General features: G+C 38.9%; 1 protein-coding gene across 1 annotated transcript; it reads left to right on the forward strand.

Moving 5' to 3' along the window:
• The first annotated feature begins 18,732 nt into the window (after positions 1-18,732).
• On the forward strand, positions 18,733-19,936 carry LOC115767102. Its single transcript, XM_030711253.1, has 3 exons — positions 18,733-18,942; positions 19,005-19,036; positions 19,097-19,936. The coding sequence occupies exons 1-3, from the start codon at positions 18,803-18,805 to the stop codon at positions 19,813-19,815; spliced, it is 891 nt and encodes a 296-aa protein (XP_030567113.1). The 5' UTR covers positions 18,733-18,802; the 3' UTR covers positions 19,816-19,936.
• The last annotated feature ends 294 nt before the right edge of the window (positions 19,937-20,230 follow it).

The following is a 20,230-nucleotide window of genomic DNA, read 5'->3' on the forward strand; positions in this document are numbered from 1 at the left end:
AGCAGCAGGCAGACGGCGGCGAGTGTTTGAAGCGGGCCCAAAATAGGAGCAGAGGCATCTAAGAAACTAACACTAGAAAATATACAGCAGAGCAGAGAGCCCAACACTTTATAGCGGGGTGCCAGAAAAGCAAATTCAATTGAAAGAAAGCGACACACGAATTGACATGAGTAGCAAACAGGAAAGGGCAACAACAAGTACTTAAGTACAAAGATTTGATGTTGAACGACTTTTGAATACACTTTGAGGTGTCAAATTTGGTATAAATGAAATCTAATAAAGCCAAAATAATACAATACTCCATTTAAATATAATCTAACTATTTGATATATAGGTTCCAAATAAGCTTAATTAGGACATCCTTGAGGAAGTTAATTATAAGAACAAAATATGAGTATATTTTTATATTTATATATTACAGTATGTCTGAAAAAATTATTTCATTATAAATCTTTTATATACATGTAGTTTTTACATAGTAGATTTCTGAATAAATTATTTCAAAATATTCATATCGCAGCTACATAGGAATTAGAACAGATTTAACTCTCAATACCCAGTTAAAACTCTTTTGGGCGGACAATGACCGTAGAGTTATATTTGCCTGCTAAAGAGAAGTGTCCTCCTAATAGAGGGGAAATGAGTAGCACCAATGGTGGGTGGGTGAGAAAAAGGTCCGCACTAGAGGGCTGTCCGCTATGAGAATTTTCACTGTATATGAAAGATAACCATAGGAGCAATTGACCTGATCTTATCATAATAAGCAATTAGTTAATTATAACAATATCACATCATCATTATCTTTTATCTAGTTAAAATAGATATAATAGATAGCTCAAACCCGATACAAATTCGATTAGATTCAAAGTGTACCTCATAGAAGAGTAAAACCATGTTAGCTAGCATAGAAATAATCGAGACCCCCTGGCGTGTTTTTATATAGAAAAAGTTTTTACTTTGATGTGTGCTCCGGTTGTGTACTTGTGTGTGTGTAGAATAAGTCGCGAGTCAGTCGTTTGTCGGGTTATGCTGCGTTCCGTTGCGTTGGATTACATGTTTCAGTTACACGCCACATTGGATGCAGCAGCGGATTGGGGCGAGGGTTGTCGCTGTGCCTGAAGCTGGGGCTGGGACTGTAGCTGTGGCTGGGGGTGGCGGCAAGTGTTAAACTGCATTTGTCTGACTTTTTGGCATGTTGTTTGGTGTAGTGTGGGCTACAGACTAGAAATTACATTTTCCTCTGAGAAATGCCACACAATCAGGTGCCGACAGGCGACAACCATGTCGAGTGCGGGATATTACCTTACGCAGCGTTCGACATAAGAAATATGCTAGCCCTGACAATTGACAGATGCAATCGGAGAGCAGCTCAGCATCTCACCATAGATCTCCGAATGTAAATTGCATTTCGTCAAAGCATTCCTGTGGCTGCTTTTGACAAAGCAAAAGAGATTCCCTTCTCCCCTCTGCTGTTACCGTTTAAAAAATTGCGCACAATAAGCTTTGACAGCCGCCTGTCAATATGCAGATTGTCTCTGCGCTGACGCAGTTAAAAACCAGCCACGCACGATTTGCCAAAGAATCTGTGCTCTGACATGACCATGTGTCTCGTCGCTGGAAACTCAAGTTCAAGTGCGTCGCAACTGTTGTTGATTGGCTTTGTCGAATGTCTTCATGAAATCCGAGTGTCGTGTCGCCATGCAGCACTTTAAGCCTTTTTATGTACTTCAAGAATTTATGAATTTGATTGTGCAAACGGCTAATTATACTTGAAAATAATGGGAACAGTGGACAATTTAAGTCTAAAGGAATGTCAATGTCAAAATTGATTGCAAACAGATGCGATGACAGCATTCACCGTATAGAAATTTTGTTAAACTGATTATACAAGACTTAATAAAAGCCAAATAGAATAATTAGATCAGTTAGTTACAAAAGTCATGATATATAACATACAATCCAGTTAAAACTACGATCAGTTTCTGATTATGCTTATGTCCTAGGTGTAGGAGATTGAATATACGCTTGAAAGAAAATTCAAACCATGACAATGCCTGACAAACCTTTGACTTAACCCCATCTATACCCCTAGAAGAGAAAACAATCTTCTTTTATAAAAGTCCAACCATTTGTGATGCTCATGAATGGCTGCACAATGAGAAGACATTATAATAAAAATCACACAAAAATTAATCACAGCAAATTGCGCAGAAAAAGCCACCGAAATTCTGGACCAGTCAAAAAGTTCTGACAGCCACCAAGGAGGATTAATCATCTAATGCTTGTATGCACAAGCATACACAAAAAAAAAACTTGAAATTCGTCTTGGCACTTCAAAGCCAAAATAGTTTGTTAGAAACAACACCGGTCCAGGCGATCCTCCCGTGCCGAGCCAAGGCAGCCAGACAAAGCGGCGTCGTCTGCTGCACGAAAATCTTGTCTGGCCTCTGGTCAAGGTGTTGACTGAGCACCTTCTGCTCAAAAGGGGGTACACACCATGATGACAACAAAATGGCAATTAATTGAAACATGAATTATTAACGCCACGCTGCCACAGCAGCCGCAGCCGCAGTCGCCGTCGCCGTCGTTGCAGCCACCCATTGTCCATTGTTGTTGCATGGAGTGAAAGATGACCAGGTAAAGTTCCAGTAAGGAGGATGCTGTTCTTGACGAACTGACGGACTGCCTGACTGATGTGCTGGACTTTTGATGTCGGTGCTGGCTTGGCTTTTGTTGCTGTTTGTTGATTTATAAAAGTTCATTAATCTTGCCGAATTCTATTTAGTTTTTCCCCGCTTCGTACTGACAAGCATGTGTTGTAGTTGTAGAAAAAAGCGCAGCGAATGCGTTGTAAAAATTTCAATAAAATTGAAAGAAAATCAACAAAAGCTGCCCAACCAGCCCGACGAAGCGGTCAAGTTTGTAGTCAAAGTCAAGTTTATTTTATGATTAATTAACAAATTATTCATTGCGTTGCCAGGGAGCAAGAGAGCAAGAGTTGAGGATCGTAACGTGAGAAAATGATTAAAACGATGCGTAAAACAGATTCAAAGCTGATCTTGACCAGGCATTTAGAATGCAAATTAAAGGATATGATACTTAGAGAAGCGGCAAAGTAGCTTCTTAACATATCCCTCTTTGTTCTATTAATATGAACATTTGTTAATCCGCCCACTCGGTTTGTGACTCGTCATCATAAATCATGCGATTGGTAAACGTACAATGTCTGACATGGATTTCCAAGTGGAATTTTCGGCGTCGTCTGATTGGAATTTGTAAAGTCAAAAACCATAGCTGACACTTAATTATAGGCTGCAAGCGGTGAAGCGTGCCAGCCCTCACTCCCTGCCCCCGTGGTAAACACCAGCACAGAGACCCATAAATCTTGCGCCCCAGTGGAGACAGCGCCTAGCGACTAGAAAGTCAAGGGTTCCCCAAAACGCGCCATGTCACTGAAAAATTGCTCGAAATGTTGACACAACTATTCAAATTAATTGATTTAATGCCACTTGCACTCGGTTATTAATGAAGTTTCGAGTGCAGCTCTAATTAGAATTACACTGGTCTGTCTGACATTCTAAATTCAATTTTTCATGCGACAAAATTAGAAGTTGCTGCAATCCTAAAAGTTGCACGTGCTGTGGCTGTGGCACTCGTAATATATTTTAATAATCTACTCGTACCCCACGACGCCAGGATAATGCACTCCAATCTACCCAACTATTCAACTTGCCTCCGTCACACGCTCTTTTATTGCTTTTCTTGCGACACTTTTCAGTGGCAACACCTGCTGCTGCACTTTTCTACCCCGACTTCAATCCTTGACTACTTAAAGCAGTTTTATTTTCATTGCATTTTCGCACTCACAATTAAATTAAAGCGCATTAAAGCAAATTTATGACAGCTTAATTTCATATATTAAGATTTTATGACTTTGCTTGGGCTGCTCGTAAAACTAAAATGCAGTTGGGCTCTCTGACAGCAAGAAGTTATATATATATATGAGCAGTAAATTAGATTAGCAGCTGGATTATCAAACCACAGTACATATTGGTATATGTATTTATATATATGTATTAAGCAAGAATCATTGCCACGCCTCCTAATGCCATTTAATCAGCACACAGGTAATCGAAAGGCCATTCGTAGACAACCCCCATCCGCCCACTCAGTGATGAATGACGACGACGCTTGGATCTTGGCCAAAAGCATTCATTGCCACTGACACTGGCTACTGCGAGGTGAGGAGTGCAAGTTCCTAGTTAGTAATTAGTTTAATAAATACGTTAAGAGACCTGTTTATGGGAAGTAACTATTAAAGCTATTAGCTTTTTAACCTCAAATCGAAAGCATATTCTTAGCAATTAGATATTTTTGTTTCGATACAAACACGAATCAGAAATGACGTTAAAAAACTTTTCTAAATAAAATCTGGACTTAAGACATTGTAATCCACATGATTCTATTAAATCTGCATAGTATAAGTATTGTATATTAAAATATATATATTAATATATTTCGAGGTCGTGTAATTTTGCTTAGAATGGACACGAAAATAGGTGTCTTATTATGTAGATATTAGTCGAAAAAGCATAATTTTGGATACTCAAGCAATGTTTCAGTCCAGCGACTGAAGACCTAAGTTGTTTCGGCTCGAGCTGTTCGAATGTCAAACAATAAATTGGGACGTTCATCCCGAAAATTGGTTCAATCGGAAAAGGCTCGAACTGATCGAGATAACCAATCGTGCTTTCTATGCCCCAATACAAGCTGTGGCACCTCGGCAGCGATAACTGTTATACTAGCTGTTAGCTTAAACATGCCACTAACAATAGCAGATCGAACTTCGTTTAGCCGAGTTTGATGCAAATGAATGAATTGCTACAGAGCTTTTATCAAAATGCAATTACACTCGTTTGGCATTTATCGATTTTAATTGTATTACAAGAGACCAAACAAGCTGATCGTACTTATTAGAGCAGAAGCTTAAGCAGCCTTCAACTTAATCTTATTAAGCGACCCTCGGTCCGTTTTGGCTTGCAGTTTTTTTTATGTGCTGCCGTTGACAGTCAAGTGAAAAATGCAACTCGCCCGCCGGCAGCCCATTGACTTGACGATGACGATGACGACGGAGATGGAGATGGCGTTGGCGATGGCGAGATGATGATGATGATGTGAATGACGTTACGTTTAACGAAGGCAGCGACGTTGACGTTTGCTGGGGCCATTAGCTGGCAATTGCGCATAAAAGTCACGGAGACAGAGCAACAGCAACTGACACTGCGGATGCAGTTGGATAGTTTTGGCTGTTCGGTGGCTACTTGGTTATGGGCAGGCGATCAGCCAATATTAAATAATGTTGTTAAATGCGAAGCATTGAACTGCTTGGGGAATCGCTTTGACAGCGAATGGCTAAATAAATAAATAAATAAAATGAAATTAACTTTGACTTTTCGTGTGCGGCGACATTTGTCTGTCTGCATTTCTGCGCTTTGTGCATTGGCATTCGATTTCAGTCCCATTCACAAGCTGGGGCCAAACACACAAAGGTGAAATGACGATGACGATGACGAAGGCGATGGCGCTGGCGTTGGCGACGATGACGCCAATTGACAGTTCAGCGCATGGCTATAAAAAATCGCAGCTCGTTTGAGCATTTTCTGATTTGTGTCGGTAGCTGCTCAATCGCGTGTTTCTTTGCCAGGGCCATTGTATCGAGTTAATTTATTGATGACAGACGTGCGATAAAAACCAAAAATGTGAATTGTCATTAGAACTCATAAAGTTGATTGACAGCAGCGACAAGCCAAAGGGAAATAGCAATGGATAACGATTAGGCGACAGGTCTATTGAACTTTCTTCAGGCACGAAACTCGATATCCACTCTAGAATACTCTGTTGAAAACAGAAGCGTATCGGAAAATTTAACTTGTTTTTAATATGAAGAAAGAGCACATTTTATGGAAAACTGAATAGTTTTTATTTTGAATATGCGTATCATATTTAATGTCCAATGAATTCTGTCTTTCCCAGGAAAATTTGCATAATAGCTCAATTAAAAAAATTCTTATACATTATGTCTCTCAAAAGTGCACATAATTCAACGCATTTTCCGCCTTAAGAAACAAGTTTAACGCCAGCTTTATACAAAGTATATTTAATTTTATGCATCGGGTTCATAAAAATTTCCGCACCATATATGACCGTTGGTCATAAATATTCAAATTTCACAGTCTTACTGTGGCGCAGCATCCAAAGGGAGCTGCATCAATCATAAAAAAAACAAGCTCATTTAAAATCATAAATAGGAATTTGGTTACTTCTTGCCGGAAGATGCATACATCTGGGCCGCGTCCTGTTGCCACTTCCTGGCCTAGGCTGACCACGATTTGCATATAAAAAGCATTTAAACGCAACAAATTGCATGTAAATTGTTTTTTTTTTTCTCCGGACAAAACTCGCCACTAATTATGCTCATTCAGAAGTGTTGACATAAATCTCCAAATTCACAGAGCACGAACCGGCAGCAGCACTGTCCCGTAGAGGGGTGCCATTTTGCTGCGGCTGGACCAGTGTGTCCTGTCTATAAATTTGAAATTATTTTCGGCAGCACCGCAGCCCAAACGCGACCACTGCCAATGCCCGTTCCCAGTAGCCAGTCCCATTGTCAGCGGCTTGTCCTAACAACGTGTTAATGTCGTCCCGGTCTAACCCTTTCGGCAGCCGCATTCTCTCGTATCGTCCTCGTCAGTGCTTGACACTAATGTGCCGCATTACAAACTGTTGAGCAATTTAATTTAATGTATACTCGGAGTTGCCGAGCTCTTTCTTTCTTTTTTTTCTGTTCGTTGTCTGGGCGACCACTTTGCAGTTGCTTAAGATTTATTTGAATTTGACTGGCAGGCTAGGGTTAAAGCGTCTTCCTGCGCCTGAGCATTTAGCGCTTACTTCAAAATTTATTACCTACGAAAATTTTTGCGGTTTTCTGTATTATTTTTGGTTCATTAAATATAATTTCATGCTCCCAGAGTTTTGATTTAATTAAGTTGCATTTTCAAACTGAAGCAGCTCTCAAGTGTACTTTCGAATACGACTTAATGAGTTGGAAAAATGTCGCACAAAAAGTGCACAGGCGTTCTAATTTATGCAAATTGAACAAATGCCTGTACTTTGAAATCAAAAAATTGTGGTTAGTTTTTGTCATAAAGAGACATTTGTCAAACTAAAATGGAATTCTTGAAATCAAATTTAAAAAATTTATTTTCTAATTGATTAAATACTTTTAAGAACAAAGCTTTACCAACTTATACAAGGTTTTGGCTCTTATCAGTGTTGGTTCTTATAGTTATATTTTAATTAATTTCGATCTATGCTTTTTTAAATGACAAATTTCTTTTAAGACAAATAATACTTCCGTGTGGTCGCTCTTTAATTAATAAAATTCGTCACACTTCCCTAGCTCACTCAAGCATAAGACGCCTTGCATTTAGACCATCGCGATGGATTAGACAAAAAGAGGAAAAACTCATTACAGAATTTTCAACAGCCCACACTCATACACACCAATTGTCAGACCAGGCGGCAATCCTTTCCATCCTGTCTCTGCTAATCACAAAAACGTGACGTCATTCGCCACGCCTTTATTATGATTTTTATTAATGATGCCGCGTTACTATTTCATATGCATAAAGCGAATATTCTTACATTAGGATGACCCAAAAAAAAAAAAAAGAATAAACAAAACCAATTTGTCTGTGAGACGAAGTGCGAAACTTGGGCCTTGTTTTAATCCGCGCGTTTAATTGAAATTGGCTTTGATGCCTCGAGGTATTATGCGGGTCCTGAGTCCAGTGGTGGGTTAGACACTGGTAGCTGCCTTTGCACATTGTCAAATCTTATAGATATTAATGATGTTTAGACATACAACCGAATTACGAAACAATTAATTATGATTTTCTTATTGGCTTTGACTTTTGCGTGACTCTTGGCTCTTGGTTGGGGTTGAGGCCAGATGGGGTTAAGCTTAACCCGAAATAAAAGTGTTGTGTTGTGCCCGCATTTTGAGACTTTTTTATATTTTTTAATATGTAACATTTTCATTTCTACTTAGTAATTGAAAGTCATTAGCCAAAAAGATGAGTTGTCTGTTTTGAACTTATTAAAATATTTGCTGGCATATCGAAATTGAAACTTATTAAGATCTTACGAAACCTCAAAAACCTGCTGATAAATGATCAGACTGATCTATTTAATTTAACTCTTACCTCTTAGCTGAAATAACTTAAATCTAATTATAAATATAATCCATTTTACATATAATTATAGTTCTTCAATATGTATTAGATACATTTGTAAAGGCCGATAATTCCTGGTAGTTCTGAAGGGAGCTGGGAATTGACGATGCCTTAACAGCATAAAAAAGAATGTCGAGGATTGCTTTACGATTTCTGAACGAGGAAAAAGCCGGCTGCAGTACGCTGGCAACTGAAGATTGATAATTATAATATATTTCCAACTATAAACTTTCTTAAATAATCAAGTATATTATATTTTCTTCCTTACTATGCATTCGATGATATATGACTACTTCTTCGTATCTTCGACAGTACAATATTAAACGAAATGTGTTTTTTGCGTTTCCTGCCCCCTCGCTTTTTGTGTTTTTTGTTTGCAGCCCGCTGATTTCGTTCCCATAATTCAAGGCTTATCGCAGCCAATCGGCCATAATTCTTATGCCTGACATAATGTACCTCACATTGTTGTTTATCGTTGCAATTTTTCTACGTTCTTATGCTTCTTATGCTCAGCACTTTGGCAACTTTTTAGCAATTTACAAAATATGGCATAATTCTGGCGAAGACATGCCCGACGGGGGCATGATTTTTACAACTACAACGTGTAGCTTGTATTATTGCCCACTTATTGACTTAATGTGCATCGAGATAGCGATAGCAATAAGAATTCAGTTGATATATATGTATGTACAGCTAGAAAAAGCTGAGATCCTTGCAACAGATTTCAGTGAAAGTGCACAGCGGGTTGGCCCAGAACAGATGAACCCCGGGCAAGGCAGCTGTGCGACAAAAGTCAAATGTTAACTAATTAAAAGTCTCAAAGGTTTCGTGACACCAACGAGATCATTAATAAGGATTTCGCGACAAGCCTTTTGCGTCGTTTTCTAAAATTCTCACGTGTTCCAAATGGATATGCGTTTCTATCTCTCTGTATGTGTGTGTGTGTGTGTGCAATGAGACAAAAGTCAAAACGGTAGCAATGCAAATATTTATATAAGTTACTTTTGTTGCTATTTTTTCTTGAAATGTCAGCTGCGAACAAAAGGGTTAATGAGTTCAGCAGCAACAACGACAACAAGGCGGCTACTTAAAGTCCTGATTAATGATGTATTCCAACCAGAAAACAGTTAAAAAAGCAGCCTTCTCATATATGCATAAAATAAGAAAAAACTTTGCATAAAATCATTAATTAAACGCAACCATAGGATCGCAGGTACGAAATAATATGCAAATTCAATTTTTTCAAGTAAAGCAGTTTTGAAAAATCACATCATTTCCAATTATAAATTCATTGAAATGACATTTAGGCCCGAAGAAACTCAACTCCATCAGTCACAAGCTTCACACTGCTTAGGGTCGTGGTAGAAAAATAAAAACCAAACAACAAGCTATCATAGTTAGATATAATAAATGTTTGTTTTCACTTTTCTTTTTTTGGCTATATGCAAATTGTCGGTTTTCTCCCAGCTCCACACTCAATTAACTTTGTTGTCAATCAAATGCAAATATTGTGGTTCGGTTTGGCAATTCACAATATTTTTTGTTTTTCTTTTTATCCTGGGGTGGGAAGGCAACTGCAATTTGCTGCTGCTATTGTGGCTCATTAGAATTGCTCAATTATTCCATCAATATGCATTGTCGTTAATCGAATTTCGAACCATCTTCATGGATTGCGCTTTAACCGGCGCGAAAATTCATGAATATTTAAATGACCACCGTGGGGCACAGCATTTGTTATTTTTTTTTGGTTACAGCAAAAAGGAGTCGAATGTGTTTTCGAAAATCCCTTTGATTTGGCAGGGCCTTTAAAATTTGCCTGGGAAAGTTTGGCTAGCGTGACGAGCAGCTGGCAGTAAACTATGCGATAGCAAAGTATTAGCATAAACTTAAAGAATCTAATCTCATTCGTTATTTATTGGCTAATCCGTATCTATCAAGATTTGGAAAGTAAATTTTTTAGCAGTGTGTTGTCGAACAACCATTAAAGTGAAAACAAGCGCAACAACTTGGCAACATTCTCATCATCATCGCATGGGGTTTGCCCCGTTTCACTCAGGATGATCAATCAAAATCTGAATTTTAATGTTATGCGGTGCATGAAACCAAACAGGAATAACAAAACATCCGAAAAACGAATAACCATATCCTGAATATTCACACAAAACAAAGCGAATAGCAAAAAGTGCACAAGAATTTTCAATGCGACAGCCAAAAAGGGTGCGCTGGCATTTTTCTAACCCTTGTAAAAGGCAAAATATTTGGAAAATTAAAAAAAAAAAAGAATAGTAGAAAGAAAAGTCGAATGGAAAAAAATGCCAAAAAACAGTTTGACGGTGTGTGGCAACCAGTAACCAGTAGCTGCCGCAGCAAAATAGTAAAAATTGTGGAAAATCCTATTAAGCGTTTCCTGGGTGAGTTCCGCGTCTGTTGCTGAAGGTATCGACAGTTTTTTTTTTTGTAGGTTGTTGGCATAAAAATCACACCAGGAGCTTTATGGAGAAAGGGAGCTGGAAAAATTGGTAGAAGGGTAGAGCGTAAGCTACCCACATGCTTTTGACACTTGGCTTTGGTTTGGGGGCAATTTCCCTTTTGCGCTTCAGTCAGTGGCTTAAATGTCTAATTTAAATGCATGCGCTTTTAACAGTTGTAGACAGAGATTGATGATTGTTTTTGAATTGGCCTGGTCTTTTGGAAATCGCATTGAAGTTCTTTTTGGGCAATCTACTCGCATATAATTGCTAACAAATAGCTTAGGTCTGGGCATGAGAAATCAAAAAGCTTTTGCTCATTAACTTATGTGTTCATATGGATGGAAGGGAAAAACTCTCGGAACGCAGGTGCAGATTTTCCCTTAGGGCCAGGGAAAAGCAACCCCCACAGCAACTCCTTCACATATGACACACATGAGATGTCATCTACTCTATTTTCAAGCCGTAAATTTATGATCTCTAGCAAATCAAGTTGGACATGCTCACTTAACAAAACAAAGACCAACTTTTTGTGCTTAGGTGTATAAAATTTAAAGCATTTATCGTAAATTTTGATCGCTTCTGCTATAAAAACTGATAACAACAGCGCCATGGACATCAAACAATATGTGGGGAGCCCCTCGGTCAGTGCCCGGTGGTATCGGACAACCCTTAACCGCACACAAACACACATCCTGTTTGCTTCACAGACAATGGACTATCTCTGATTAGGAAGTGGAAAACAATAAAAGGCTACCCACATTTGAAAGGCGACACTCCGAGCCATTGCGCCAACTAGAACGGATGTCATTAGGCCTATTTAAAGTAGTTTTGGCCGCAAGGCAAATTATACAAAGTATACAGCAGCGGAAATCGTAAACACAATCCATGCCCTCTTCTCGTCCTCTGTCCAATACTGGAGCCAATTTATCAGCCAGACTGACAATCCAATTGCAATTCGTTGCGCCTTTGCCAGGGGTCAGATTTTGTCACAATGCACGGCAAGCGCCTAAATAAATGTCAAAATCAATTTTTCAGCCACCGACGCAGCCGATAAAATCCGATCCCGACTCGCTTTCAATTAGTGTCGCTCAATTGATTCTTTAAAATGCCATTTTCGGGCTCTTGTTGCGGCACGTAGTAGCTTCCATCGGTTACGCTTCAAAGTACCGAATGCCACAATAGCGAACCTACCTAGTGCCACAAATTAAGTTGCATACAACACGTTAATAAGGGTTGATATGACCGAAAGAGTTACAGTTTTTTAAAAAGCATTGCACAGTTGAAAACTTTATAAATTTATTGAAATATAAATTATTGAATGTGGCATTTTAGTAAATATGATGTTAGGCAAAATAGTCGGGGATTACATTTATAATTATATAAAATAGACATCGACTCTCCCATGATGATATTAGCTATTTTTACAACAACTTATTATAACATGAAAATTAAAACTTATTTTACAGCCAATCAACTAAAACTTTTGCCAATTGCTGCCTGCAGTACACAACACAAACATAATTGGAATCGTTAAAAGCAAAGGTTTCTTACGATCTTAAAGACCAAAACTATTTTCACAGAACACGTCCCCTTAGGTATTCCCTAAAGGAAACCGTCGCCTCTCTTTAGTTTTTCGTTCGCAGCTGTTGTGAAAAATATTCTCACAATTTCGTCAATATTTTGTATTTTTTATGGTTTTGTGTTATATTAATTGCTGCAAATTTACTGCAAATTTAACACGCGGCCCCTTTTGAAATCCATCAAAATGCATGTGTCAAATCCAAGTTCCAAAATATATATCAAAACAATAAAATAAACGGGCAAAAAAAAAAAAGAATCCATAAGAAAACATATCAAAAACGCGCCGTCATAAATATTTTGAAAGACGCAAAACCATAAAAATGCAGTGTGAAATTTATAGAAAAAAATAAAAAACTGAAACGAGTCAAAATGCAGTGCGAATTTCACACAGTAAAAAAATATGCTGAAAACTACCCAATATGCAATTGATATAAGTTTTTGCTTCTGGGATTTAGGAGCGGGGGTTGTTTCGGTCGTTTTGTTTGACTCGGGTAAAGTGGGTAGAGCCAATAAATGCCCATCAATGAGCAGCGTCGATCCTTCTTTGAATGCAGTTTTGAAAACAGTTTAAATTTGATTTGGGTGCAGAGTTTCGTTTGGGAAGGGTTGGGCAACCCTTCCAAGCGAACCGCGACTGGCCACTGAAGCGTTGCGTCCAAGCGCTAAATAAATCATTTCTCTTCGATTAATTCGCTTGCTGACATGTGGAGAGTGCACATACACACACGCACACACACACACACAGTCACATGTGTGTACGATAGGGATTTGTGTGTATGTTGCGGGAAAGGGTTACGGGTTACGGGCTTAGAGGGTGACGGCTAAACGGCCGCTACTCATGTCAAATTTTGGCTTTTGCTCCGCTTTGTAGTGGCATGGAAAATTGTTTTTTATGCGCGCCGCACCAACTCGGTCATAAGTTATAAATTAGTCGACTTTTCAAGTGCTTTAAAGTCGCAAAGGGGTTGGGCATGGATTTAAGGAAAACCCTCTCTCTTTTCCTCTGCCGGCAACCAATGACATTTCCACGTCATTGAATTCCTTGGGTACCCTTTTTTTATAAGCATATATATATTTTTTTTAATTGTTGCCTCTCGCATTGTGCGTAACAATTGGCACTTATGTCTCGAGCGTTTTTAAGTGCATTGATTAATTTTTATTTTGATCGTTTTGAAATCAATATTGTTTGCAAATTTCTGTAAATACGATGCTGCTGCCTAACCCTACAAACAGTTGGTGTGTGTAATTTGACGTTATTTGCAACGCCCAACACAGTTGTTGCCACTTTAAAAAAAAGGGTCCATACTTAAGACCATAAACTAACAAGAGCTACTGTGGAATTTATGTAGTGGAAGTGTGTTAAAAGGATTGCGAGCTGAGTAGCGTGAGAAAGCTGATGTTGAGAATTAACTAGCATGATAATCTTATAATCGATTGTCGCAAACTTTATTGCTTCAAAAATTTACGTTGATTAGTTAATTTTACAGGGCGAAGAAGTTAAGTCCAAGAATAAAAATTGTGTTTAAGTATTCACGTATTCAACTTAATACACTGCGGTCAGATGGGTCTTTTGCGCCTCTCATTAGAAAATAAATGTTATTGCACTTATTTTCCCAGGCTTCAAAGCTTTCATCTCTCATACAGGCTTCAAAGCTTTCATCTCTCATACTGGAAAGGTCTGACTGACAAGCTAGAAAAGTCTCAGACTGATTAAAGCAAGACAATACTTCTGAATGTTCTCTGGAACTTAGTTGCTCTCAAAGCAGAAGCTGAACGTGCATCCTCTTCAATTGTGAGTTCGTAAAGGTGGTAATGTCCCTTAAGGAAGCCGAAGTAAGTTGTACCTTGTGATTAGATATTCCTTAGTATGAGTATTTTGGTACTTTTCCTCTCTTGCTCGCTGCGTTTCTTTATGAAAGATTTGGGTTTCTAGAACGGAAAGATGAGCCGCTTCCTGATTCGTTGAATCTTGCTTACCGGATTGCCACACCTGGCCTAGTTAAATAGTTCGTTAGAATCGACGCAATGCCATACAAGCTCAGATATGACCTTTATTTTGCCTCTCTCCATTACCCTTTACTTTCAAAGTGAATTGCATAACCCTTGCCGATCGTGCCCAAACATTTAATAACTTAATCGAGTCACACACACGCCCAGTAAGCCACCCAAGAAAGAAAGACACACACACATACTGACATTATTAACAATTACGTCACGAGCGTGGCTCACTTTTAACCCTAGAGATAATTTAATCAGCGCTACTTCAAGTAGGTAATGCTGTCCATAATAATACGACAATAAGAAAGGGAGCAAAACATGAGAATGGGAATCAGAATGAGAGTGAGTTTGAGGATGACGACGGGCAGGCAGCAGGCAGTCATGAGCTCATGTGTGAGATTTACGCGTTCGCCTTTCACTCGAGGCAACTGAAATCAAAGCGTAACAAATTGCGGGCACTCTCGACGAGCAGGGATAACACAGAGCCAGCGGCAGCGGCAGAGGGGCAGACAACTTTCACTGCACGGATTAGCAGGCACGTGACTTTTTTCCAATGCGAAACAGTCGGCACCGAAGGAACCTTTGTTTGCCCGTTCGAGTATTGAAAGCCGATTATATGTACGAGTATTTACACTTCATTATTATGTGCATGATGATGTTGATGGAGGACAATGGTCAACTGGTCAGCTGGTCAGCCGTCGTCCATCCATGCGCTCCGCTGGGCTACTTAATTATGTCACATTGGGCAAATTTATTAATTTTTTGTGCCTGGGCCGTGCAAATCGATTTGCTGTTATCAATATATCTATTAATATGCATTGGCATTGGGACGCCTTATTGACATGTGAAGGGTGTGGCCAATTTGCATGCTACTGACACGCGTCGCTCGTCTCGCGCAGATCAAAGAGATGACCGGCGGAATGGTGGGGCGGGCTGCCGGTTATGCAAATAAAAGTCAGCTTGTCAATAAATGTGCTTGGACATAGGTCAATGAGTGCTACTTAATCAATGTCAGCAGCGAGCAGCCTGGGAAGAACTCACTAAATGCCATTCTCCATGGCTGTCATAAAGGGACTGTCGAGGAGTAGATACACAGGGCGGCAGAACTGAATAACTAAGCAGCTGATTTAACATATTCAATGAAAAAAGGCGAGGACTTGTCGAGAATGTAATCGGTATAAGCTGCAAATAAATCAATGCTCTGTGACGGATAAAAACTTGATGGTTGATAGAATAGAATTGAGCTTAAATAGTTGCTAGTTCGAGTACCAGGCTAATGTATTAATTAAGCATTGACTTAGCCAGAGGTTCCTACCATGTGTCTATGATTTAAAAAAAAAAATACATTGTGTCTTAACGAAAGTTAGATCCCTACTTCGTGCTTAGTGTGCCGCAAAAAAGCCAATATTTATATAAAAATATGTTGCTTGATTTTAGCCCGCGATCTGCCGCTTGTTAGTCCAAGGCTCAAACTTTTATATATATAATAATGATCATTATTATTAGTATTTTTGGCTTCCAAATCCCACACTGTGCCAGCACTGTTGGTGTCTAATGATTAGCCAACTACCAAAATAGGTGGCATTGATATAATGACGGAGCCAGCAGCTAACAGCCGCAATGAACTGAGCTCAGCTGAACTTAGCTCAACTCACACTCAAACTCAACTCAACTCTTTGTCAAGCATTTTCAATTTCGTTAATGACCCAAAAGTGCCGTAAAGCAATTTATACACGGTCAGGAGGGCTACGTGCCCAAGAGCTGAGCCCAGCTCACTGACACAAGACAAATAATAGCGCAGCAGGACATTGACAACAACACCCGAGAAACGAGAGCCGAACGATGAAAATTGAGAAAATGGGGAAAACGGACAGACAGTCTATGGCAACTGGTCAGTAATTGACTGCCGCTGCTGCTGCCGCTGCCTTTGCCGTTGCAGTTGCAGTTGATGGTCGCTGGCTGTTGCCTGCTGGTCACTGGCCAAACGCCGATAATGAAGCGCAATTGTTGAACGTGGCAACAAATTTTTGGGAGCAACATACAAAGTGCAACTGCAACATGCGTTCGACTGTTCGATGGGGAGGGGGCGGTAATTAATCATATTCCTGGCACCAGTTGCCGTCTACCAATGACTTTTTTTATGGGCACTCATAAAGCATTGACGATATACCCTAGGTTATTTTCAGCTAATTTAAGGTGTTGCCTCCAGTGCAAGACGTAAATAAATCATTAATTTTGTTTGGCCAAACACTTGGAGACTTTTTACAAATGCATTTTGTAGAAAACGCATATATAAGTTTTTTTTTCTCTCTCATTCTGGGACCGCCTGCGGTTTTGTGGGTGTTGACACACGTTTAAACGCAGGGAAATAGTCTGAACCTGGGCAATGAATCACAAGATTAATGAAACGATAAGGTTTGAGCACTAAATGTCAATCCAGCAATCTGAAGAAGCCTTCGTTTCAAAGCACTACAAACAATTAACTCGGTCCCACCTACCGACAACCCAATCTACCCAAGTCCAACTCGACAGATAGCCCCAGAAAAAGCCATTGAGCTTCATTGCCAGTTGAGTTTTTCCGCCTTTGATATTTGATTTGCCTTTTCCGACTTACTTATGTGTCTAACTGCAAGTATCAGCATCTAGTAGAACTTCGTTTGTGGTCATATTGCGTTTCACTTTTGCTCCACTTTCAGTTTTTGCGTCAATTTGCGTTGGGGGCGTTGTTTGCTTAAGTCAAGAAACTGGGTCACTGCTGTGGCTCGGGGGCGTACATGTGCCTGGTGCCTGGGTTAGTGTACTTTCCAAACACAAAAAAAAATCAATAGACCCGCTTGTAATTAGCTTTTGACTTAAAGTGCATGCGAAGTTCCGCTACGACTTAGTTGGAGCTGGCTGTGACTCATTTCCACGGACAATAAACCCATTATTACAATCCATTGTTTTGGTTTATTAACATGCACACTCCCAACAGGACATTGAAAATATTGAAATTTTTATTTTTTTCTTTAATAACACAATCATCCTAAATCGTATTATAAATAAGCCAGGATTCTTTTGTACTATATTGTGAAATAAGATGTATTATCGTCTTCTTCGCCAAATGCTCAACCTGCAGAGTCAAATAATTTGTCCACTCTTCTTAGAAGGATTTTATTTCTATAATATCTCTAAGTAGAAAATATTTTCCCACCAAGTAGCCACCCCCTAACGACTCTGCGTTTGATCGAATAACTAAAAATTACTTTTAAAACTTTTTCGAGTTAATTAAATAATAAAATCTTAAATGCCTGAGCATAACCTCACATTACTTGTTGTGTTCATTTGAAGTTGGCCTCAAACATGTGTTACACAATTAACTACAAATATTTTATCATTAATTGCCTCACACATTCCCAGCATAATTGCCGGCGCTGAAAATTCAATCCCATACACGAGCATAACACGCGACAAAAAGTGGCAACATTTGCATACCCTACAATTTCCGAGTCGCTTATCGTTGCCAAAAATCAAGCCACACGCGAAAAACGAAAAGGTTACTTAAAAAAAAAAAACTGAGCATTTAACCCTAACCGGCAATAGTAAATGGGCCGCGGGTCAGCCGAAGGACCCTAATTTCCAGGTCGCTTGTTGTCATGTCACGACAATTAAATATGTTCAGTGCGCTTTTGCGCGATTTAAATTAAGATAATGCGGCAAATTAGCGACCCGAAATGTTTGCATAATTATTGTACAAAAATTTTGACTGTCCGAGTTATCAGCGAGCGTCGATCATTTGTCACAGATGTTACATTTGGGGTACGGCTCTGCTCTAGGGGGTGCGCGACCCTGATGACTCGAGCATTTCTCAGTTAACTTTGTTTTTCTCGGCTCTATCTTTTTTTTTGTGAACTGCGGTTGCTTTTAAGCAGCGTAACCTTTTAATTTAACCCTTGCCGCAACTTGTGGCATGACACCACAGAAATATGTTGTGCCAAAAAAATGTTTTCCCTTCAAGGTGACATATTGGTTTTGACGATAAGCATCGGTAAATGGTTGCCCTTATGGCATGTGGGCGATAGGGTTGACTCGGCTAGTAAAGGGTTCATGCACCGCCTGGACAAACATTTTCAGACGTCAAACAAAGGTGATATTTGTTTTACTTAAGAAAAATAAAATCTTTGATAGAAATTTGTTCTTTGTAAATATAAGTCCCATGATAAATCCAAAAGAAGGTCCTATATTTACGGTCCCAAAATAAGTTTATGGAAACGAATTTATAGCACAAACAAACTTAATGGAGCTCGCGATTCATGATTAAACATTCCATTTAATAAGCTTATGATCCTACGGCTTCATCTATATTAAGGTAGAGATTGGTTTGCAAAAATCAAAGCAAACATTGATAAATAGTTGAATTTAAAAGTAGGCATTTTATATCTATTTCGTAATTCCTAGAATGATCTAGAGAGCGAAGGGATGGATGCTAGGGAGAGAACTGAGGATGTGAACCTTCAGAAGTTGTCCAATATGCAAAGTGACATGGAAGAAAATGCTAATGGAACCGTATATACCGCGCTCCCACCATCTGGTGTATACACAGATGTGAATGTTGTGGAGTAAGTGGATTTATTATATAAAGAAATTTCTTAATTTATATGTTGAACTTATAATATTTTAGCTACAAACATTCCAATTTCTGTACTAATGAATGTAAGTAATTTTGTATTGATTTATATGATGATTTCCAAACTGATTAAATTATTCGCACAGATCGAAGACAAAACGCCAGCTATGAGCAGAATCATCTTGACAAAAGCAAAGAAGGTGCCTTCGGCTACTGTAACTATGCTCCATCCCAGGCTTTCACTGGAAATTGCGAATCTGATTTCTGTGACTGTCCAACTACTAGCAAAAAGGCAGCTAGTCAAAATTATGCAGTCGACTCTTGCTGCTGTGACCCAAACCAGCCAGAGTTTCAATATACCAATCTAGGCAATATAACAAATAACTTAAATATAGATCGTAATACTGCTGGAATGGTTGGCTTCGACCCAGACCGTAATATGACTTCATCTTTGGACGGTCAAGAATATGATGGGCTACACAATGCGAATCAAAGTGCACAGACATTTTATTCAGACCCTTCATTGATGTCTTATCATGGAATGATGAATACAGATCAGTTAAATGATTGCCCCTTCCACAACATGGACGGTTATAGCGGTGACTTTTCATTTTCGGGTGGAAGGGGCAATAATTTTAATCATTTCCCAAATGGAACTCTCATGGACATACATATGCCTGGAGCCATGCCTAAATCAAGTCCTTTCTATGGTGCAGAATCGCCGTCACAAGGCGACAATTATGATGTCGGCGGGTTATTTCCCGATGTGTGTGGCACCCAGCAGAGCGAGTTTTACGGTTTAGGAAACGGACACGCTATGCACGCTCTGCACGGGCTGCCCTACCCAACGTGCCAAACAAACTAGTTCCAGCAGATACACAAGTGTTAATTGTTAGATCAGTAGCGATTTGTTAACTACGGAAATTAATAGCCTATAGTTAAGAAAGATATAAGGACATGTAAGAAAAACACAGAATAAATTCAACAATTATCAAAAAATTTAATAAACTGTTTTTATATCATAAAAATTTAAATGAAGAATTGTCGAAAAAATCATTAACTTTTAATAAAATAAAAGACCACTTTTTTGAGACAATTCTTATATCATCTCAAAAATAAAATTTAAATCCTGTAAAGATTTCATCCCGAAAAGCTATAGAAAACCACATTTAATGTTTTCTATAACTTGAATTGAAGACAAATATTTTTTCGGTTATATTGGTTTTTTTTATAAAATTGTATTTATTTTTGAATGTCTTATAAAAAAGTTGTGTAATTTG

The sequence above is a fragment of the Drosophila novamexicana genome, unplaced genomic scaffold, assembly GCF_003285875.2.
Source record: "Drosophila novamexicana strain 15010-1031.04,08,12 unplaced genomic scaffold, DnovRS2.1 tig00000009-arrow-pilon, whole genome shotgun sequence".
Classification (NCBI taxonomy): Eukaryota; Metazoa; Arthropoda; class Insecta; order Diptera; family Drosophilidae; genus Drosophila; species Drosophila novamexicana.